The 24,271-nt window shown below is 43.3% G+C and overlaps 1 protein-coding gene across 1 annotated transcript; it reads left to right on the top strand.

Annotated features, from left to right (window-relative positions):
* Window positions 1-23,284, top strand: LOC139263770 (leukocyte elastase inhibitor-like). Its single transcript, XM_070879817.1, has 7 exons — window positions 1-336; window positions 6,067-6,242; window positions 7,774-7,911; window positions 8,152-8,269; window positions 12,659-12,801; window positions 20,652-20,819; window positions 21,995-23,284. The coding sequence occupies exons 2-7, from the start codon at window positions 6,075-6,077 to the stop codon at window positions 22,508-22,510; spliced, it is 1,251 nt and encodes a 416-aa protein (XP_070735918.1). The 5' UTR covers window positions 1-336; window positions 6,067-6,074; the 3' UTR covers window positions 22,511-23,284.
* Window positions 23,285-24,271: the final 987 nt, after the last annotated feature.

Raw genomic sequence — 24,271 nt, 5'->3', positions numbered from 1 at the left:
ACTTCCCCAGGACACTAACACAGCCTGGTTGCACATTGCACAGGAGGGCACAGGCAGGGAGGTCATCAAGAGGAGCTGGCTGCAGTGGCACAAACCTTTCAATGATCTCAGTTCATCACAAAACGTTAATTCTGTAACAACTTCAAAAAATGAGGAAACGCCTTGCGTCCCCAGTAAGAGGACCGCCTCCGCTCTGATGGATAACAGAGCAGTCCTGTCAATCCGGGGGTGGAGGGGCGGCTGCTCCGGGTTAAAAGGCGCCTCACAGGCGACGCTCAGAGCAAAGTGAAGACAGTGAGAGGAAGTGTTGGATGCTGAAGGATAGCAGCGCATAAGGTAAGTGTCTTTATATCTCTGCCAGGGGTTTTAGTGACACTACATTTCCGTGTCAGCGCTGTAAACCTTCGCTAACTTCATGTTCAATTCCCTTTTAATGCAGCGGATAAACACCGTCCACTCCCCCCATGTGCAATCTGTCCTTTCTCTCTTGTACTGCACTGTGAACAAGTGAAATACACACGGTTCCACTTTCGGAGTTGTGATTCGGCTGTTCATTTCCGAGATGGGATAGACCATGTAAATTTACAAAGCTAAATTTGCCTGAGGAGTGACGATATATTTATAGTTCATCAACAAAAACAAACCCATTTTCCGTGTTTCTGGAGGTTCCAGGCTCGTACTTTTCAGGAAAAGAGTAAATGTTTCCTGGGCATGAAGGTGGGCCATTGAAACTTACAAGATCATTGAGGCAGCTGTTGAGAATCATTGAACGTAGATAGGCAGGAAAGAATCCGGATCCACCATGAGACAGATTGTGGGTGAGGAAGTAGTCAACAGGTGGGTCACCACTGAGAAACCCAGAGAGGCACACATGAACTGGAGACCAGGGGCTAGAAATTGGCCTCTGCTGGAATTGGGGTGCACCTACCCTTTCTGACGTGCTCTAGTGCGGCAACCTATCTGGCGAAATTCAGCTCCTTGGGGTTTTTATCCAGCGGGATGGAAGTGGATCATCATGGGGGGGCAGAGGTCGGAGCGGAGTGGCCGTCACTAGCAGGGCGGAAGTGGAGGCGGGACGGAGTGTCCGCAGATATCCGTCATCAACGCCGTGCTGATGATGTCATCGCGCTGATGTGTCACAACGTCTCTCGCCTTCAGTTAAAGGGGAGAGCCGCTGAGAATTCTGTAGATATTTTAGGGAGGTCCACTGGGCTACCAGGGAGCGTTTCAGCCGGGCTAGTGGTCTGGCATCCAAGAGAGGTGCCATTTCCCCGAGAGTGCACCAACAGCAAAAGTTGTCGGGGGCACCCTCTTCCGCGGGGCAATTTCGTGAGAGGGGTCCCCCTCCAGTCAGTAAGGGGTCGGTGCGTGCACACCATGGTGGGAAATTGGGTGCAGCGGTCCCGGGCATTGCTCCGCTCCTGAGGTAGGGCAATTTATAAAATGGCGGCCCCTCCACGGAGAGTCGGTAGCCATTCCATGCCGCCACAAGGCCACTGCTTTCCTGCGGCCAGGCACCTTTATCGGGAGGGGCAATTTTGGCCCACAGGAATAAGTAGGCACTGGGGGATCTTGATTTATGTTAAAATATATATACATGAAGGCTAGAAGCATTAGGACTAAGATGGTAGAATGGTTGTGTGGGGATGTGGGGCAGGAGGCAGGATAACGCCGATTATTTACGTGGCCAAATTGCATTCTGTGTCACTGGGCCCGAATTTGTGGTCGGCGGTGTAGCTCAGGAGCACACCGCCAACATCCGAACAAAATCCACACTTACCTGGTGAGAACCCCGCTTCCAGAACTTGTGCTGTGTCACTGCGGAGTTGGGCACTGTGTCATGGCCCACAGATCCCGGGGCGCACTGTTATGCGTACTCGTACCTGGGATGACATGGGGTGGTGCTCCTTTCACTAGCCAATCAGGAAACATAGAAACCCCGTGTATTATTATCTAATTACAACTTGTAAATTTAAATGGTGTGATACTAAATATTTATTTGACACGTACAGTAATTGGCTTTAAAAAGCACAGGGAATACTATGTACAGATATTTACTGGAAGATTCTGCAAGATTTTCAAAAAGATTAAAATGATCTCATCCCTCAAATTGAACCTTTACAGATGTTAATAGTGTTTGCTTTTAACAATTTTCTCATCCCTCCCACCCACTTCCATTGACGCTGTGCAAACAGGCTCTATTTGTGTTTGAAAGGCAAACTCCACTTTGAAGTAAGAAAGACTTGGAATTATAAAGCGTCTTTCCCGACCATCGCACGTCTCTAAGTGCTTTACAGCCAATGAAGTACTTTTGCAGTGTAGTCACTGTTGTGATGTATTAAGCCAAAAATCAACCAGCAAAATGTTTGACTGTAATCTCGGTTTTTGCATAGTAGCTGTGCAAGGGCTGTTTCCTTGCAATGGATCGAAATCCAGGCTCAAGGGGGAAGCCTGCGAACCTCGAAACTTTGATCCACTTTGTTTGGTTTTCAGTGAACAAATAAAAACTGAAATGCTGGAAATACTCGGCAGGTCAGGCAGCATCTGTGGAGAGAGAAACAGAGTTAACGTTTCAGGTCTGTGACCCTTCGTCAGACTTGCTGACAAAAGGTCATTGACGTGATATGTTAACTCTGTTTCTCCCTCCCTAGGTGCTGCCTGATTGCTGAGTATTTCCAGCATTTTCTGTTTATATTACTACTATTAAAGATTGCTTTGCATCGGTTACAATGTACGAAGGGCGCACACTCGCTAGATGTGTGTATTTTCATTCAAAATACTTTTGTTTTAATTCAGTCATTTTTTGCACTACTGATGGAAACAGCGAATGCAATAATTATTGGCAGTTGTGTCCCAGCAAACTATTGATTTATTTAACCAGCATTTTGCCCATTTAAATGTAGCAGTTTTACTAAGCTCAGTGGGGTGGCTGCACTAAATTGGACAGCTTTTTCAAAGAGCCAGCACAGGAACAACGTCCCAAGTGGCCTCCTTCTGTGCTGTAAGATTCTATGGCCGCGCTCTCGTCAACCACTGGGAGACCGGGGTAGGTGGCGGGTGGAGACACTGCTCCTCGCTCCAGCCCACACTGCATGAAGAACCCTGCGAGATTTCCAGCCAATTAAAAGGAAGCGGGTCTGATGACGCGTCACTAGCCAGTTTCCTTAAAGGGACCACGGCTACATTGATTTTGACAGTTGTTCTGTCAGTGTTCTGCAGCATTGAGCTGCTGCAAACACTGACAAACACTGCACAGAGGTCAATGACTGCACCCAGCCTCGCTCATGACTCCCTCTAGATGCTAATGGAGGGAGACACAGCATGCAGGTAGGTTCTTTTCCCTTCCAATCAGCTGAAGAGACCTCCCCAGGACACCTACGCAGTCTGGTTGCACATTGCACAGGAGAGCACAAGCAGGGAGGTCATCAAGAGGAGCTGGCTGCAAACCTTTCAGTGATCTCAGCAGATCACAAAACGTTACTGCAAAGCCAACTGAACCTCATCCTGCTGTGCCACTCATCACATCCCCATCACTCTGCCTTCCTAACCTACTCCTGTGCATCCTTACTAACTTACCTTGCACCTCCACTCATCCCTCTCTCTATCTACATTATCACATCCCCATCTCACTAGCCACACCTTACACTCACCCTTATCCTTGTCCAATCATACCAACTAACAACACACAAGGATAGACACTTGGGTCTTTTAGCCAATGTTCATGTAGAGTTTCTGCCAATGAGTTGTCAAAAATTGAAATCTTTATTTGAACACGTTGCCTTCTTGGACAGATTTGTGTGAACCTTTGGAAGAGTCTTAGTGAGTTGCGGTGAATGGTGAGACCCAAGGGTAACCCTTGCAGTGGTGATGAGTATGAAAGGAATGGTTTGGCCATTGCAGGAATGACTTGTGGTGTTGGTGTGGGGTAGTACCAACCTGGCATCCCAGGCAGCAATGTGGTCGGGTGCTGATGCCCTGTGTCCTGTGCAGCATCAGGTGATTGCGGAGAAGTTTGGTGTTGTTGGTGGTGATGCTGTTGTGTTTAGTGATGTTGGTGTTGAGGCTGGTCGTGGTGGGATTCTGAGGACCAAGGTGAGATTTTCTCAAGGGCGCCGATGCTGCTGGAATAGATGGCAGCTCAAGTTGAGATGACAGAAGTGATCTGTCAATGGTGAGAGAGATTGCTTCTGCAGCTGTCAACTAGTCAAAGCAAAGGAGAGTCATTGAGAACCCAACACATTTACCTAACTTGAAGCCCGAGCGACAGGAAGCTTATGAAAAACATGTCAAAATGTTAAGTACCCGGTAAAATTCTTATTAAATACTTCTCAACTACATCTTAATGATATTAATTGGCTTGGTGTCGTGTCTGTGAACCGCAGTCAGACCCAACACTTTGGAAACTGACAAGGAGGCTGGTTCAGAGTGGGATCCCGCCCTGTTATCAATCACGGCCACTTTGACTGCGGGCCCGCTTCCAAACCCGCACTCGCAGGGCTGGTAAAATTCCAGCCTCTGATTCTATCAACTTGATGTGGGATATGTTAGTGGAAGCAGAGTTTTGGATGAATTGAGGTTAGGAGCGGGGTGAGGTGTATGTTCATTAGATTTGGCGCTGTACCTTCACACCAATAGTTTTTGGTGGTTGCGGGTTAACTGAATCAAACTGTCTTGATCTTGAACTGTCTCCAGGTAGTAGAGGTTTCAAAATGGCAATACCTGCAGCAAGACGCACTAGTGGCTGTACGGAGTTTAATGTGGTGGCATAGTTCACAGCTCTCAGATATTGATATTTATTGCAGGTAAATAAATGTTCAATATGCGACTTTGAACGTGAAATGACGTCAATTGCTGAAGTTGGTGTTAAAACACTGAAGTGGCCAAGAGCAGAAGAAGCTTTACTCTCCATCTGACCCATTTCGCTGAAATAAATGGAGTCATGCTGAGAGTGAATGCCTGTCATGGGAAATTGCTCCATTCCCTCGCACTAACATGAAATGTTCAATGTGAATATTTGCATATACTTGGGTGTACAGGGCATAATTTCAAAGTTTGTAGATGACACGAAATTCGGAAATGTAGTAAACAATGAGGAGGATAGTAACAGACTTTAGGAGGACACAGACAGCCTGGTGAAATGGGCAGACACATGGCAGATGACATTTAATGCAGAGCAATGTAAAGTGATACATTTTTGAAGGAAGAATGAGGAGAGGCAATATAAACTGAATTATACAATTTTAAAGGGGGTGCAGGGACAGAGACCGCTCGAGGTATATGTACACAAATCTTTGAAGGTGGCAGGACAAGTTGAGAAAGCTTTTTTTTTAAACATATGGGATCCTTGGTTTTCTTAATACAGGCATAGGGTACAAAAGCAAGTTATGCTAAACGTTTATAAAACACTGGTTGGGCCTCAGCTTGAGTATTGTGTTCAATTCTGGGTTCTGGGAATCACACTTTCGCGAAGATGCCAAGGCTTTAGAGAGGGTGCAGAGGGGATTTACAAGAATGGTACCAGGGAGGAGGGACCTCAGTTATGTGGAGAGACTGGAGAAGCTGGGAGTGTTCTCCTTGGAGTAGATGAGAGTAAGAGAAGATTTAATAGAGATGGTCAAAATCATAAAGGGTTTTGATCAACTAAATAAGGAGAAATAATGCGGTCTTACTCCTTACTTTTATTTCATATTAGTTTCCAAATATTATAGTGACGCATTTTCTGATTTATTGATGGTTCAGCAATTTAACTTGGCTCACTGGAATATGTTGATTTAAAAGCTGGTTTGGCAAGATGTACCTTGTCACAGAAGTCTTTGTTGCTTCAACACGTTGGTTAATGAGAAACGATAATATTTCAATTTTAGACATGGAGAGAATAAAACCTGAATCCAATTCTACAGAGAAGGCTATAATTGTTTCATTGCAGACCAACACCCAGTTTGCGTTTCTTCATAAGGCAATTCCTATCTTCAGTTGCAAACTCTGGTAATTCATTAAGTTTCTTGCGAGCCTTATTATACTAAAATCTTTCTGAACATCTGCGCTTTATATTCATTTTTCTTGCAGTTTAAACAATGGAGGACCTGAGCAAAGCAAATTCCCATTTCGCCCTTGACCTATTCAGAAAGCTGATTAAAGAGAATCAAGCTGGCAACATCTTTTTTTCTCCATTCAGCATCTCCAGTGCGTTGGCCATGGTTTATCTTGGAGCAAAAAATAATACTGCATCTCAAATGGCAAAGGTATGTATGAAATTATTCAGAGCAAAAGACATAGCTGAAATCTTTTTTAACTGTCTTGAGTGTGCATTTTGTTTGATAAGCCCATGCTTCTGGCAAACTCCTAATACGGGCAACTCCATGGTAGCTATCGATGAGGCCGATACTTGTCAGGATAACATAGATTAAACGTAGCTCGTGTGTGCATTATGAATATCCAAAGTCTATTATTGTAGTTATATTAAAGGAGAATTCAACCCTATTTTATTAAATTAAATGCATTCTGATCCAAGCACAGGAGTGTTGTGGAGTTTATAACCAGCCATTCTTCTTTACACTGAGGAAGACTATCTCCCTTAATTCACTGCATTCAGGGTGTTAATCCACAGGGGCCTCACTGCTACACGAAGCTTGTAGTTTTGCTTTACAACAGGGTTCAATGTTGTTGTGTTTGGTCCCTCCCCAGCCGCCTACTACAGGTGACTGACAATAGGATTGGGAAACCTGTGATTAGTCAATTAATTAGGTGGCTGAAAATCTGTTGCTGCCTTGTGACTGTATGTAAGCATTTTTTTGCCTGTTTGGATAAAGTTTCCGTGACCTGCGTGCATATATAGCTAAAAACAAAAGAAAGACACACATTTATATAGCGCCTTTCATGACCACCAGACGTCTCAAAGCATCTTACAGCCAATGAAATACTTTTTGACGGGTAGTCACTGTTGTAATGTGGCAGCCAATTTGCGCAGATAATCTGTTTGTAGGAGCTTGCAAATGACCAGATCTGATAATGACCAGATAATCTGTTGATTGAGGGATAAATATTGGCCAGGACAATGGGGATAACTCCCCTGCTGTTCTTCAAAATAGTGCTATGGGATCTTTTACGTCCACCTGAGAGGTCAGCAAGGGCCTCGGTTTAATGTCTCACCTGAATCACGGCACCACCAACTGTGCACCACTCCCTCAGCACTGCACTGGAGTTTCAGCCTAGATATTTGTGCTCAAGTCCCTGGCGTGGGACTTGGTTATCTGACAAATGGAGTCGATGTTTCGTTAAATGTTTAGCCAGGTAGATGTGCACAATCACTGAGGCCTGTGAGCATACATTCACTTCACTTTACAGGTTGATAATGCTGCATTGTTGTGCTGTGTATGTACATTATGATGAGAGTGAACGCAAGTTGAATGTGTCTCCTCCCAACAGTGTTGACTAAGATAATCAAATCTAGTAACTGTGATTTATGTCTATATCAAAATTGTCTTTATAATTTAGTAACTTTTACACAGCAACATTTAAAATTATGGAATACTGCGAGCTTGAATAAGTTGTTGACACTCACTCTCTAGGCTTAGACCTGAAGAATGCCTTGTTTGGTGACATACTGGAGGGTGATCAGCATGTGTAGAATGGTATCCCAGCACAGAATAAAAGCCTTTTGGGAAGCAGTCAAAGAAAATTGGCTGAAAAGTTGAAAATGGATGATTATAACGTGTAGCTCCTTTTTTCACTTTGTTGCTTGATGATTTTTGTGTCCATGTATTCTGATAACAGGCTCTCCACTTTGATCAAGTGGGAGATCTCCATTCTGGATTCCAGAAATTACAATCAGCCATTAACCAAGCTGATGTTTCGTACCTGTTGAAAGTGGCCAATCGACTATATGGAGAGAAGACCTATAACTTCCTAGAAGTAAGTTGTGAGTGGGTCACCTGCTCCCAGATTGTTCCAGTTATCAGGAATCAAGCTGTAAGACTCATGCCAGTTATGTTGTTCTTGGATCCTCACAATAATCCCTTCAAAGGACCTAATGCCATTGTTTTGACATTGCTGCTATATACAATGTACCAATTCTGGTCATTCACTAATTGATCATTTTTAAATCAGGTCTTCAAAGGGTTTTAACTAATTTTCCCTGTATCCATTGTGCAGGAATTCTGCAAATCCTCCAAGCAATACTACGGAGCAGACATGTCTGGAGTTGATTTCCAAACTGCTGCAGATAAAACAAGACAGGTGATCAATAAATGGGTGGAGGCACAGACTGAGGGTAAGTTGTGCTTCATGTTGAGTTGCTTGCACACTGGTGGCAATGCACAAATCGATTGTATCGCAATTTGATCAGTAGATTTTTAAAAAATTAATAAAGAAACATAGGGCATGTTTTATGAATTAGCCCCCCAGCAACAGCAGTGTGAATTTGTAAAAGCTACTTCAATCTATTCTATAGAATGAAACTGGAGTCAGAAACCAGAGTGGCACCAACAATAAATTAATCGTCTCAGACTTGAGCAAGAGCAGCTGTGTTTCAATGTACTAGTGAGCCTTCGTTGTACCTAACCTGATGACAAAGTGAGTTGGACAGTGTGACCTCCATTGTATCAGACTGGTTATAGGCTGTACAGTGTCCAGGCTTTACCTGAACTTTGGCTCACCTCGCATGTTCAAAACCATGCTCGATAGATCCTATGCTGTCTGAACGTGGGTCTCTCTGTGCAGAATGATGCTCATTGTTACAGAAAGCCCCGCCTCCTCCCCACCCTCCCATGCAAAAACACAGCTGGGGCAATGTTCCTGAATTAATGCCAGTTGTGAACGGGCTGTAAATGATATGTGCAACAGAACACACGGCCATTCTCCTGATGTTTTATGGCGTTTTTTTTCCTTTTCCGGTCTCTGTTCACTGACACCGACAATGCATTTTCTTTGATTGCATCTTTACAGCATCAGAAAGATTTGCATTCAAAATTCAAAATCTTCCACAATTGCATTTTCTGGAAAATGTTGTGCCTAATGTGCAGAAATGAATGCTTGATGACTTAAAGCTTTAATTTTCATGCATAAAGAGGGACTTAAAGAAGGAATATGGCATAAGTTCTGTGCTTTCCTCAGGCCCTGATTATTTACATAGATTTCCACTTGTTTTATCCCTGTTTTTACATTTTGCCATATGCTAATGAGATACACTCAATTTCGGCGCAACTCACCGATAGAAACACTAGCGTAAAATTGGGTAAAACGTACCATTTCAGGAAATACGAGGCATTCATGTCGGGAGACTAGAGGAGTCAAATCTGTACTTGCAATTCCAATGCTTGTCATAATAACCAGACACAATGCCTTATGGGCCATTTGGCTCAGTTCCAGCTATTACACAGGGACCAACACAGTTACGGCACTGCCTAGCTTGTGGATCTGACTACCGCACTGGGTTAGCACATTGTCCTTCCACCACTGGGACCTGAGGTTTGAATGTGGCTCAGACTCGGGGGGTGAAAGTCTCCACTTTGTGACCTGAAATCTCCTTGGGCTGTCTCAATCTAATAGGCATAGGCTCACAATGCAAACCTTGCCCCTAATTTGACAATATGGGGGCAAATTTCTGCAAAAGGTTTACCCGCTCGTCCAACATAAATTTGGCAGAGGAGGAACAAAAACCTTGGAAAGGTGGTGTTGATGCTATGTTTATGGCAGTTTTCACAGTTTTTCCAGCTTTCCCAGATATGGCAGACGAGTGGGAGAACCTCTGCGGAAATTCACCCCCTATGTTGGTAATCTCACTGAGAAGCCACTGATATGGCGAATGTAAGAAAGGTATATTGTGTGGTAAAGGTTGTTCTTCTCAGGTGAGGGGTTCTAGCACACTGTTCGGCAGAATACAGGGAACTTACCCCTCATCTAACGATGCTGACAATGAAAGGATGAAAAGAAAAAGTATTTGATTTTCCAAGACTGAAGACCATTATATCAGTGGAAGTAACCATTCCATTTTCAGACCATCATATTGTGTCCACTCCAACACCACAAACATTAGCAACTGCATTTGATTTGATGGGCCTGTACTGGAATATACATGGCAGTTAAATTGGATGATGCTGGAAAAACCTGCGCGGGCACTGCAATATACCCTTTGAATTTATGCTGCCTGCTACATAAGTATAGAACACAGCCCAATGTGCTGCTGATAGGCTGTGCACTCAGCAGGGGGCCGAAGTTCGCGATGTTCGCTGGAGGCTTGCTTTACTTAAAGCTGGCCTGCACCTCTTAAAGGCAGTCTGCACCTCTTAAAGGTGAGTTGCCTTCTGGTGATGCAAAATATTAAAAGTGCTTCAGCACTAACCCAAATGGCTTAACAGGCCAGGGAAAGGGCACCGAGGGTCTCTGACGCAGCACTCGAGGTCTTAGAGCGGAGGTGAATGCTGGTAGAGATGTCCTCTTGCCACTGGGGTCCAGGAGGCCCTCCAGAAATAAATATTTGGTACCAGATCAATGCCAGCAGCGTTGCCCGCAAATCCTGGCTCCAGCGCACAAAGAAGTTTCATGACCTTAGACCAGTGGTCAAGGTCAGTCAATGCATCTTCAAAAGTCCTTTCCTACCAACTACACCAATAGCCTGAGGAGATTGAGATCATGAATATTTTATCCAGCAAATTTCATGATCATTAATCCAACAAATGAACTCTACGTGACATCATATTTTGAGTACATTTAATTGTTGATCAGAGCCTTGAAGATCAAGTGTAATCACTGCTCATAAACATGCTTCACTCCAGTGGTCTTGTTTGTAACGACTGAAAGATAGCAGTAAATGGTATTATAAGAAAGTTAAGGCTATGGAGTACAGGGAAAAAAACGCTGTTCATCTGGCCAGTCCTGTCATTGGTTTATGTACTAAAACATACCTTGGAGATTGCCGAGGTTTTTTAAAATGATTTTGTTAGAACAAAAAAACAAATTTTAAGAATAGCCATTATTTTCCAACTTGCACAGGAAATACAGCGCAGAAATAGGCCACTCAGCCCAACCTGTCCATGCCGGTGTTGATGCTCCACTCGAGCCTCCTCCCGTCTTTCCTTATCTAACTCTGTCAGTATAATCCTCTATGTGCAGCTCTGGGGCACTCTGCGCGATTGTCCCTGCCGTCCTATTTACAGCCAGCTCAGACCACCTTTTTCCCAGTGTTCATTCTGGCGGGTGGAGCAGCATCTTAGAGGCTCCTAGACCACCAAAATCCCACTTTTGGAGCCTCCGGCATGTGCGGGCAACAGGAAGTTGCGTAGGTGGTACTTCCCCGAAGAAACTCCCACCGGGCGGGACCTGAGCACCAGATAGGTGGTACATAAGGGATCTCGGCAAAGAAAATTTTTTTGGGCGGTACCTCGGCAGCTGTGGGTTCTATTGGGCAGCTCATTGACCAAGTTCAAGCCCATTCTCTCTCTATCTACTCTATCGAAACCTTTCCTAATTTTAAAGACTTCTGTTAGATCATCCCTCAGCATTCTCTTTTCAAGAGAAAAGTGACCCAGTCTATTCATCATTTCCTGATAGATATACCCTCGCATTTCTGGTATCATCCTTGTAAATCTCTTTTGCACCCTCTTTAGTGCCTCTATCTGTTTCATAATATTGCGACCAGTATTGTATGCAGTACCAAGTGTAGTCTAACCAGGGTTCGATACAAGTTTAGCATAACTTCACTACTTTTCAATTCTATCCCTCTAGAAATAAACTCTAGTGGTTGGTTTCCTTTTTTAATGGCCGTGTTAACCTGTGGTGTTCTTTTTAGTGATTTGTGTATTTGTACACCCAGATTCTTTTGCTCTTCTACCCTATTTAGATTCTTCTTTTCCAAGTAATATGTGACCTCCTTATTTTTCTTACCAAAATGTAATACCTCACATGTATCTCTGTTGAAATTCATTTGCCAATGATATGCCCATTCTGCAAGTTTATTAATAATATCTTGTAATTTGTTGCAGTCCCCTGCATTCTCTGTCTGTATTCATTAGTCTGTTATGTGGTACCTTATCGAAGGCCTTTTGAAAATCTAGATAAATTACATCTACTACATTACCATTCTCTACACTCGCTGTTATCAAATTCTTCAAAAAATTCAATGAAGTTGGTCAAGCAAGAATTTCCCTTTTGAAATCCATGCTGACTATTCATTATTATATTTTTGGTTTCTAGATGTTCTATTTTCTTCCTTTTTGTAGGCATTCTATTTTCTTCCATCCAACAAAGTTAAGATGACTGGTCCATAATTCCCAGAACATGTTCTATCTCCCTTCTTAAATATAAGTATTACTTTAGCTATTCGCCAGTGTTCTGGCACGACAACTTTTTTTAGTAATGTTTTGATACAAACTAATCCCTAACTGTACGAATTTAACATGGATATTAACCTATTTGGGAAATTGGAACATATACACCAGTATGTTGATGTTCTGTGGGAAAGCCTCCTGCTTTATAACTATTCCAAGGTAAAACATTTTTTAAAGATGTAACCAAAAATGTTTGGCAACTATGAATTTGATATGTTTCTCTCTTTCCTTCTGAAGTTTAAATTTAGAATATAAATTACTGAAGGTTAAAACTTTCCTAACCTTTTATCTGCTGTTGTGTACTATGTCAATATCCTGAATCTATTTCCATTCAGGTAAGATCCAAGACCTGCTGGCTCAAGGTTCAGTTGGCAGCGATACCAAACTCGTGTTGGTGAATGCCATCTACTTCAAAGGAAGCTGGGCTGAGAAGTTTAATGAACAATTCACAAAGGAGATGCCATTCAGACTGAGTAAGGTATTCGAAGCTAAGTCCCAATACTGAACTGAGTTATTTTGTCTTTTTAATTCTTTCAGCATAAGAAAACAAGTTTTGGTCTTGATTACTTGAATCAACAGTAATTGGAGTTAAATTGGAAACAAAATCATAGGGCCCCAAATATGATCAAAGCCAAGTTCCGCCCATTTACCGTCGAAAAGACCGCTAACATCCTGACGATACTTTAGGCGGAAGTTTGCTGAAAAAAAATCGGGAAAAAAACGCTCGTCGGAAAAAATGGGCATTACACGGTGATTCTGGATAGTAGAGGGCGGTAGGTCAGATTCTCAGCGGCAAATGCAATCCTCGACAAAGTAATGCCGAGGCTGGAGTCGGGCCCAGGGAGGGGAGCACGCACACAAAAAAAAATGTTCAACAAAACATGGCAAAACCTTTAGAAGACTCTTTTAAACAAAATTGCTGCATAAAATTAAAGAGAAACATCTCACTAACCTTTTCTTGCAGGACTTCATACCTACTGTCCAGGTAAGACCTGCTTCCATGCAGCGGTCTTTTCTCCTGCAGGAGCGGAGGACCGCTCAGATTAAACTCTGGTGGGAGCGGGCGGAAGGACTTTTTTTGGCGTTGCATGCCAGCGGATGGTCCCCAGCGGTCCTTTCAAACCGCCAGAGTGAGGGCCTCACCAATCTCGCACAGAGGGGCGAGCGCTAAAAAAACGGGTAGACCGACGAGAACACTCGGCGGCAGCCGGCGGTAGGGTGATCAAATTCGGCCCCATTAGAATGGTTACACCACAGGAGGCCATTTGGCCCAATATCTACAGGTATATAAAAAGGAAGAGAGTAACTAAAATAAATGTTGGTCCCTTGGAAGATGCAACTAGGGAAGTAATATTGGGAAAAGGAGGATATGATCAAAACCAAATATTTTGTATTGGTCTTTACGGTAGAAGGCACTAAAAGCATCCCAATAACAGTAGAAAATCAGGGGAAAAGGAAGGAAGGGAGGAAATTAAAACAATCATTCACACTAGAGAAAAAAGCACTAAGCAAATTAATCGGACTAAAGGCTGACAAGTCCCCAAGACCTGATGGCCTGCACCCTCGAGTCTTAAAATAGACTGCAGAGATAGTGGATGCATTGGTTGTAATCTTACAAAATTCCCTAGATTCTGGAAAGCTCCCAGAGGATTAGAAAACTGTAAATGTGACGCCCATATTCAAGAAAGGAAGGAGACAGAATGCAGGAAACTATAGGCCAGTTAGCCTAACATCTGTCAGAGGGAAAATGCTGGAATCCATTATTAAGGAAGTAGTAGCAGGACATTTTATTGTTGTTTTCTAAATCAAGCAGAGTCAACATGGTTTTATGAAAGACAAATTGTCAAATTTGACAAATTTTAGAGTTCTTTGAGGATGTAACAAGCAGGGTGGACAAAGGAGAACAAGTAGATTTCCAAAAGGCATTTGACAAGGTGCCACATAAAAGGTTATTACACAAGATAAGAACTCAGGGGTTGGGGGTAATATATTAGCATGGTAGAGGATTGGCTAACTAACAGAAAATAGAGAGTCAGGATAAATGGGTCATTTTCAGGTTGGCAAACTGTAACTCCTGGTATGCCACAGCGATTGGTGCTGGGGCCTCAACTATTTACAATCTATATTAATGACTTGGATGAAGAGACCAAATATATTGTAGCCAAATTTGCTCACAACATAAAGATGAGTGGGAAGTTGTGAGGAGAACACAGAGTCTGAAAAGGGATATATATATAGGCTAAGTGAGTGAGCAAAAATTAGGCCTATGGAGCATAATATGGGAAAATGAGAGGTTATCTACTTTGGTAGCAAGAATAAAATATTATTTAATTAGAGACTACAGAATGCTGCAGTACAGATGGATCAGGGGGTCCTTGTACATGAAACACAAAGTTAGCGTGCAGGTACAGGAAGTAATTGGGGAGGCAAATGGAATGTTGGCCTTTATTTCAAGGGAGATGGAGTATAGAAGTAGGGAACTCTTGCTACAACTGTCCTAGACATTGGTGAGATCTCAGCTGGAGTACTGCGCACAGTTTTGGTCTCCTTATTTAAGGAGAGATATACTTGCATTAGAGGCAGTTCAGAGAAGGTTCACTAGATTGATTTCTGGGATGAAGTGGTTATCTTATGAGGGAAGGTTGGGCCTGTACTCATTGGAGTTTAGAAGAATGAGAAGTGATCTGAAACATATAAGATTCTGAGGGGGCTTGACAGGGTAGATGCTGAGAGGATGTTTCCAATCATGGGGGAATCTAGAACTAGGGGGCATCATTTCAGAATAAGGGGTTGCCCATTTAACATGGAGATGAGGAGGAAATTCTTCTCTCAGAGGGTTGTGAATCTTTGGAATTCCCTACCCCAGAGAGCTGTGGAGGCTAAGTCATTGAATATATTCAACGCTCAGATAGATAGATTATTGACCTATAGGGTAGTCAAGAATTATGGGGAACAGGCAGGAAAGTGGAGTTGAGGCCAAGATCAGATCAGCCATAATCCTATTGAATGGCGGAGCAGGCTAGAGGGGCCAAATGGTCTACTCCTGCTCTTATTTCTTATGGCCTGTCAAACCCGTGCTGGCTCTCTGCAAGAGCTCTTCAGCTAGTTTCACTCGCCTACCCTTTTCCCATAGCCCTGCATTTTTTTCCTTCAGGTACTTATCCAATTCCCTTTTGAATGCCATAATTAAGTCTGCCTCCACATCGTTTCAGGCAGCGCATTCCTCCTAACCACTCACTGCATAAAAAGGTTTTCCTCATGTCATCTTTGTTTTTTTTGCCAATCACCTTAAATCTGTGTCCTCTGGTTCTCGACCTTTCCGCCAATGGGAACAGTTGCCCTCTATCTCCTCTGTCTAGACTCCTCATGATTTTGAATGCCTCTCTCAAATCTCCTCTCAACCTTCTCTGCTCTAAGGAAAACAACCCCAGCTTCTCCAGTCTATCCACGGAGCTCACTCTGTTTCCATTCAGGTAAGCTCCAAGGCCTGTTGCCTTCAACAAGCAAATTTGTTTTGAAGGATTTGGGGGCATTGTGGTATTTCTGTCAGTGAGAGACATGGGGCTAGACCTGCACTTTTTTTGCATGCTTAACACCCATTTAACCGCTGAAATGATGTATAACGCTCATATATCCTCCATTTAGCCATAAAATAAAACTGATGTCCATTTTTAGAAAACTTATTTCTGAACGTTATTTTCCCCATGTGCTTAACGCCAGGAAAAAATATTACCGCCCGCCCATTTCTTTGGGGCGGAATCATCAGAATGGGCGGAATCATCAGAATGGGCGAAATCAACGCCCAGAATAGCGCCCAGCGTTAATCCGCATCGAATTAACGCCAAGATTCAATATTAACGCCCGCCCACTTTTTGTTGTTGTGAAGAGCATGTTTACTGAAATGAACATTCGGCAGATCGCCCAGCGTCAATTTCACCACCTCACACACATATTGCCCACAATAACGTTCGCCCAAAAAGCTGTTCACAAAATGTGGAACTGTTCTGAACAAACACCAGCAGTATGGTTGGCATTTTTTAAATCCCACTCTTACGTGAGGAGCTGATAGCTTAACGATTTGCCTGAAAGAACGTTGGTGAGTGACAACGCTGACACACTGCTGTGTGGGTGCAGCTCAGACATCAATGGTGCCCATCACCTTGGTGCCAGTTAACGTTTATGTTGATTCATGTTAAGTTGTATTTAACCCTTTCATTGTAAGGAATCACCAGTGTGTAACGGTGCAGCTATCTGAGACAATGCGCAACAAGGTTATGTTCAATAACAAAAATTTAATACCAGCATTGCTCTGAAATCATAAGCATCACAGGCAATAACACCCAACCCCTGCCCACACCCCACTTTTTCCACCATTGACATAAATCACATGTTCAACATGTCCAGCAACACAGAGTACAAAGGCAAAGCAAGAGCGCGGTCCCCAGCCCCCATACATTGCAACATATTGCATACACCCAGATGGAGATATAACACAGCCATCACCTGCAGACATGCACCTCACATTCCTCCCCCCCACCCCCCTCCCGTTCTTCGCACCCCCCCCCCCCTCTCTAACCCTTCCCCTCCTCGCTCCAAGGCGCCTGACTGAGAAGCTCCTCAGGCGGTATCTCATTGGGGGTGATGAAGCAGATGCTATCGTTGGACGGGTACGGGAGCGGGGGATGCCGAGGGGGCAACATTCTGTGATGCAGAAGCAGGATCTTGGTCCTTGCTCTCATCTGTTGTTCACAGTGGTGGTGCGGAACCTAGGGGTGGAGTGCCGTGCTCGGGGACCACTGGGAGGCCTGTGGCAGCAGTGTTTCTGGCTATCGCATTCAGGGACTCCGCCATCCGCGGAATGTACTCAGTCATGGTGCCGGAGATGGTGGCCAGCTGTCGGGATATGCCCCCCAATACTTCGATGAGCCGATCACCAATGTCTACAGTCCTCCTGGACAACTGTACCATCTCTCCGCTGTCATGTGGCGTCGTAGCACAGACCTGCCGCGTCCACGAGGCCTCCGCGGGGTTGGCGCTGTCCTGGGGATAAATGGCGTGCCCTGTGGCGAGGTGCTTGGGCCCGGTACCTCCAGAGTGGAAGCGGGAATGACTGGAGGAGCACTAGATGGCCTTGGGGTGGAATGGCTTCTGGAGCGAGGCGATGGAGGTTCCTCGAAGTCCGCGCTCTCATCCATGGAGAACAGATCCAACAGATTGACGGGCGAGAATCTGACCTCCTCAGAGCAGATGTAGTAGGATCCTCCACCGACTCCTGCCCCGCGCCCCCATCTTCTGGCCTCTCTGTTCTTGCCTTGGGACGCACTGCTGGCTGAGCTGCAAAACACAAATGAGACTATTCGAGGAGAAGGGGGTGCGAGGGTCACAAGTGAGTCCAGCACTACACACAGCATATGCACGACAAACGCACCACCACTATCAAAAGCATCACAACATCACATTTCATGACCATCAAAACATTTGCATTGCAATGATTTTCATTAGGCCATCATTATTTATATGACAATTTTAGAAATTATCTATCACATATGATTGTTCGGATATGAGTGGCTGTTCACATCACGCAATGGTGTAAGCTTTACTCACGTGGCATCACTTCAGGGTCTGCAGATGCGTCCGTGGCTGTCCGTGTGTGCTTCCGTCTGAGCGCGAGCACAGGCTCCTCCATGTCAGTGATGTCGCTGGGGACTGGTGGCCATTGCTAGGTACTATCACAGGCACTGATACAACACATAACCGACAGATATAATCATGATTATTATGAAAATTATCATTCTTTACCTAACGATGTACACCATGACTGCAGGCTTTGAGTAAAACATTCCCGGTAAAAGTGAAAGACCTCACATCTGATGATAGTCACTCATGACTGTTACAAATCAAATTATATAAATACACAAATACATATACCGTATATACTCGCGTATCATGCGACTTTTGAAGACCTAAATTGTAACCTAAATTTGGGGGGTAGCATGATACGCGAGATACAAAATTTGGGGGTGTGAAGTGCTGGCCAAGATTAGGCTGTTAGGCTGTTAAGCAGACCGTATCCATTTACGGTAAGTCAAATAGTACATATGTATATCAAATAAAGATGATTTTGATAAAACTGCTGTTTTACTTGCTGATACACACGTAATGTTTACGCTTTCCAAATCAGCTGAGAGGCTAACTACCAAAGGAAAACAGAAACGATTCTTAATGAAACTATTACCGGTATATTTATTTTTTTAAATGCTTTAACAATCAAATCTCCATCTATCTCAGCCCATGCTTCTTTTACCCACAAACACAGTAGAGGCAAATCCGGAGCCTTCATATTCCCTCCCTTCGTAAATGATTTCTCTCCTTCCATCATCCAGTCATTCCATTTCTTTCTTATATTGTCTTTAAATGGCTTATTAATGGATACGTCAAGTGGCTGAACGCCACTAGTCAAGCCAGCTGGAATGATTGCTATATTGGTGTTCGATTCGCGAACAGCTTTCACAACAGAATCCACTCGATGTGACCTAAACATATCCCACACAAGTAAACTTTTTTGGCGTCGTAAACCACCTGCTCTTGATTCCCAAACTCTCTTCAGCCAAATCTTGCAGCCATTATCGTTCATCCATCCTTTTTCGTTTCATGATTCGGTTGTTAAGATCTGTATTCGATCGTTGTTATGTGTTAGGGTACTTGTTACGTGTTGGGTACTTGTTAAACTTGTTTGAAAGTCTAGCCTAGTGTCATCTGGTATCTCAAAAAAGTGACTCGCATGATACATGAGATATATGATAAAATCATGTTTTGGGGACGAAAAGTTAGGGGTCGCATGATACGTGAGATCGTAGGATACGTGAGTATATACGGTAAATCAATGTAATACTTATTCTTGCGGATTCCACAAGCTCGTTCCATTGTTCGCGGCATTTGTTTCCCTCACGCACCTTGTTGGTCACCGACGAGATCACCTCTGCTATTTTGGTCCATATCTTCTGGTATGCCTTTAGGGTGGGCTTCCCACGCCCTCCCTGTATCAAATCACCCCAGCGTAACTCGACCTCCTGTAGGAGGGAGGCATTTGCCTCATCCGAGAAACTCCTGGCTCTTTTGCTGCCTCCAATGTGCTCCTCTCCCACCTCACTGCTCTCTCCAGCGTCAGTCTCCACAGCATGCTGTGATGCCTCCTCCTCTCTCTCCATTATAGGCCAAATTTGGTCAAATATGTGGCTGGTAAAAGCTACTTTTTGTTTCCCTACTTGCTGTAGAACTCTAAGGTCTTCCTCCTTCCTTCCAAAGCAGCCACACCACACCCAGACATGCCTTCAGTCCCTCTGAGTTCCCTCTCTGTCTCCTCTTCTGCACATGTCATGATGACACTTGACCTCCAGAATCACGAGAATCGAGCGTTGCCATGCCGTTGCTAAGGACAGCCACACTTTATGGCAGAAGGTCAAAAAAAATTTACGCTACCGTCCATTTTATATCGCTCGCAATAACACCCATTTTCAAAAGTGGAAACTAGGTGCTTTGAGAATGGGCGAGAAGCTGGCGATCTGAAAACCTATTTTTAATGCCCATGCCAGAAATATTGCCCATTTTTGGATGATAACCACAAAAGTGCAGGTTTTAGCTCATGAGATGGTGAAAGTCTGAAACAAAGACAGTCCGATAACATTGTGTATTTCAACTCCGGAGACTTGTCAATCCACAGTGACAATGTGTCTAGATAACAATATTCTATGTTCAGGGAATTTAGAAGAACCAAACTTGTTTTTTGATATAATGATTGATTTTAAGTGACCTATTGCCAGGGTACCAGAATAAAGGTGACCACATTTTAGAACCAGGAAATATTCTGAACTACAAGTGGGCCTTCTCCCACAGAGTGTTTTGTTTATTCAAAGCCAACAATGTATTTTGATCAGTCCAGAGATGTAAATTAGTAACGTGGCTTATTGACTAAATGATCTATGGACGATACTTCATTGCATCTTTCAGAAGAGTGCACGCCACACACACAAACATATGTACAATAGATTGGGTAAAATAGATTGCTTGTAAAGCATCCTTACTGCTTACAACGATATAGCAGTGAGTACTCTTGTCAAACTTTAGGCAATTATGAGGGTCTCTTTCGGACTAGTGCACTAAAACATGATACAACAATGTGTCTATTTTGCCGGTTACAGCATCATCTGTGTTTTTACCTATATGTTTATCTTTTCTTTTAAATAATTCCTGTACCTTTCTCCTTCAACGCTTTCTTTGAATAGTTTAAATTTCAAAAGAATTACATGCAATGAATGTTACTATTTATAGACTGAAAGAAGGCCGGTGAAAATGATGTACCAAAAGGGGAAGTTACTTATCCATCACGTTCCTGAAGTTAAAATTCAAGTTCTTGAGCTTCCATACGTTGATGAAGAATTAAGTATGATCATCTTGTTACCAGATGACATCATGGATGATTCCACAGGTCTCCAAAAGGTATTGTATCTTTTTAGGTTGTAACTATTTGTAACACGAGAGTTCTGATTGGTCCCCTTGGAGGTCAAGACACACCCAGCAGTCTGTCGATAATGTGTAATTAGATCCTGCCTGCCTGAGTAATCGAGATCTTTGCAATGTGTGATTTGATCCATTATACAACTACTAGCCGTTCATTGAGGGTAGAAGATGAGAGGCTGGCCAGGAGAATATTGGAACAGTCGAGTCTGGAAAATAACACATAAATGTAATGTTAGGCATGTTTAGGACGATGCACAGAATATGCTCATAATTTTAAATTCATTAATTTATTGCCCATCCCTAGTAACCTGAGGGAGGTGGTAGTGAGCTGCTTTCTTGAACCGCTGCGGTCTAGAGTCGGTGATGGGGTGGGGGAGGAGAGGGTTAACGTAGTGCAGGTGTAAAGGGGGTGGGGGAGGAAGAACGTGATTCAGGCCCGACAAAAGGTGGAAGAATGCGATTGATCTTCCCATCTGGATCATGTTCTTGCTCTCATCCCCTCATTCGCCCGCCTCCCCCGTCCTTTGGACCTAGATCACATTTTTCTCCCACCTAGGTCTCAACTGTGCTCTCTCGTCACTCTGTTACTGTATAATGCACTATTCTTTATAGAATGCCTTTCTGTGTAATGATAACTCAACCCTGGACTAGGAAAGGAAAATCAGGCAGGAATTCTACCTGTGATTGCTATCCAGCACACCCTCCTCAAAGCACATCCATCCAGCCTGTCCCACATAATTGTGACACCTTGTATCTCACAATATATACACTCTCCACCAGTGTTCCTGTTGAGCCGTGTTGCCGCGCAGCGGTCTGGAACTCCTGTGTAGGCCGCTCACCGGCTTTTAAATGGACAAAATTGTGCATGCGCAGAAGTGTGAATGGGCCGCGCAGCACATTAAAGGGGCCACGCAACCAATAAAAATTTAGAGGGAACATCGCTCTCCATCCCACCCAAAAATAATGTGGTCTCCTGGGCAAGGCAAAAAAACAGATTTAAAATCCAGACCAATTTGGTGGAAAAATCTGAGAAATTGCTCTCGATCTTCCCGTGCAATCAAACCCAGTCCAGGAGATCACTCTGGCCCTTTCCTTTGTAACTGGGCTTTTCTTGTTTTGGTCTCTAACTGATGTTTTCTGTTTTGGTCTATTAGCTGGAGCAGGAACTTACATTAGAAAAGCTGCAAGAATGGACACTTCAAAACCGTATGCGCAAAATGGATGTTCAGGTTCGTCTGCCCAAATTTAAACTGGAAGATGACTATGAGCTCAACTCACTTCTGTCCAGTTTAGGCATGCGAGATCTTTTCAATGTTTCTAAGGCAGATCTATCTGGAATGTCTGAGGCTCGTGACTTATTCGTGACCAAAGTTATTCACAAGTCTTTTGTGGAGGTGAATGAGGAAGGAACTGAAGCAGCAGGTTCTACAGCGGTGATGATAGAGCTCACAAGCATTAACTTACAGCCTGACAAGATTTTCACTGCTGATCATCCCTTCCTCTTTTTCATTCGACACAACAAAACCAATAGCATTCTGTTCTTTGGCAGATACACTTCTCCCAAACCCGACACTTCTCCCAAACCCGACACTTCTCCCAAACCCGACACCTTTTCCCAAACCCAACAGTTCTCCCAAATCCAACAGTCTCCCAAACCTGGAACTAAGTAACGCTGCATGGCAAAGCGCGAAAGCAAAATGCGGAAATCATCTTCATGATGATTTAAAGATCTGTTGATGAACGTATTTTACTTTCTTAAATGTCCTTTAGCTCAAAAATATGTCAAATAAAAAATGTCCATTAAAATCAATGCGAAATATGGGTCAGTGATTAATGATTTAGAATCTTTAAGGATAGATTTATCACTTTCTGTTTACTTTTATCTGAAAATAATACATGAACTGATAATGAAAACCGACAATAAATTAACGACAAAATGCAATTGCATTTGTATTAATGATGTGTTTCAGTAACTCACTGGTCAGTTACTGTAACTCCAGGTTACGATTGATAAACCACCGATGTAAAATGTACTGCAAAGCCTGGCACTTCGGACCTTCCTTCACACCTGACTTTATGTCTAATATTGGGGTATGAGTAGTTTATCAATGGGTATAGCATCTCGTGTTTCTTTTTTCTGTGATGACAATTACAAATAGCTTTAATGCTGAGTTTTACAATATGCAATTTTTTTTAGCAAATCCAATTTTGCCAGTCCTCTGTCTGAAAACAAAATAGCAAAGCTGGGGTGAAAGGTTGGAAATAAAAGATTTAAAACTTTATTTCCTTTTTGTATAAAGGTTACCTGCTCTATTTACAATGTAGACCAACATTCCTGCTTTTGAGTTTTAAGTTTCAAATGAACTTTTTTATATTTTTTGGAATTAAAAAAAATAGAAAATAGTGAATCATTAAATGCAAAAAAATAATCTTAATGGTGATTGAAGATATGTTAGATGAACGCAATTTACTTGTTAAATCTTCTGTATCTCAAAACTTTTTCAAATAAAAAGTGTCAATTAAATGAATACAAAATATGGTTCAATGATTTATTGTTTTGGAATCTTTGAGGATAGATTGATTGCTTTCTGATTTTAAAGATTTAAACCTTTTCCCTTATTTTGTATCAAGCTCTGTTTGCAATATCGACCAAAATCCTTACTTTTGGATTTTCAATTTCAACTGAACTGTTTTTTTGGAATTAAAAATGGAAAATACTAACTGGGGTCACTAACTGGTCAGGTCAGCTCAAAGATGGCGGTCCTAGCATGGTGCGGGCAACCATTGTATAGCCCAGCACTCCGTCTTGGGTGCTGGGCTGCTGGGCCGCTCGCACGCTGCCCTGGTGTTCCGCTGCTGAAACCATCATTCATACCTTTGTCACCTCCAGACTTGACTACTCTAACTCATTCCTGGCCATCCTTCCACCTTCCACACTATGTAAACTTGCAGTTATCCAAAACTCAGCAGCCCATGTACTAACCCGCACCAAGTCAAGATCACCCATCAACCCTGCGCTTTCCGACCTACATTGGCTCCCAGTTAAACAATGCCTCATAAGAACATAAGTAATAGGAGCAGGAGTAGGCCATATGGCCACTCGAGCCTGTTCCGCCATTTAATACGATCATGGCTGATCCGATCACAGACTCAGCTCCACTTCCCTGATCGCTCCCCATAACTCCTTATTCCCATTGTTTACAAAACTGTCTATTTCTGTCTTAAATTTATTCAATGTCCCAGCTTCCACAGCTCTCTGAGGCAGCAAATTCCACAGATCCACAACCCTCTGAGAGAAGAAATTCCTCCTTAGTTTTAAATGGGCAGCCCATAAGGGGCAAGATTATGCCCCCTAGTTCTAGTCTCCCCTATCAGTGGAAACATCCTCGCTGCATCCACCTTGTCAAGCCCCCCCATAATCTTATATGTTG

Source organism: Pristiophorus japonicus, chromosome 5, assembly GCF_044704955.1.
Source record: "Pristiophorus japonicus isolate sPriJap1 chromosome 5, sPriJap1.hap1, whole genome shotgun sequence".
NCBI classification, from domain to species: domain Eukaryota; kingdom Metazoa; phylum Chordata; class Chondrichthyes; family Pristiophoridae; genus Pristiophorus; species Pristiophorus japonicus.
The sequence above is the reverse complement of the archived record's forward strand: the minus strand, read 5'-3'. Positions and strand labels throughout refer to the sequence as shown.

Coding starts and splice junctions, on each gene's coding strand:
- LOC139263770 (XM_070879817.1), top strand. CDS start 6,075: ATGGAGGACCTGAGCAAAGCAAATTCCCATTTCGCCCTTGACCTATTC. Junction 6,243..7,773: donor CTGCATCTCAAATGGCAAAG/GTATGTATGAAA, acceptor TTCTGATAACAG/GCTCTCCACTTTGATCAAGT. Junction 8,270..12,658: donor GGTGGAGGCACAGACTGAGG/GTAAGTTGTGCT, acceptor ATTTCCATTCAG/GTAAGATCCAAGACCTGCTG.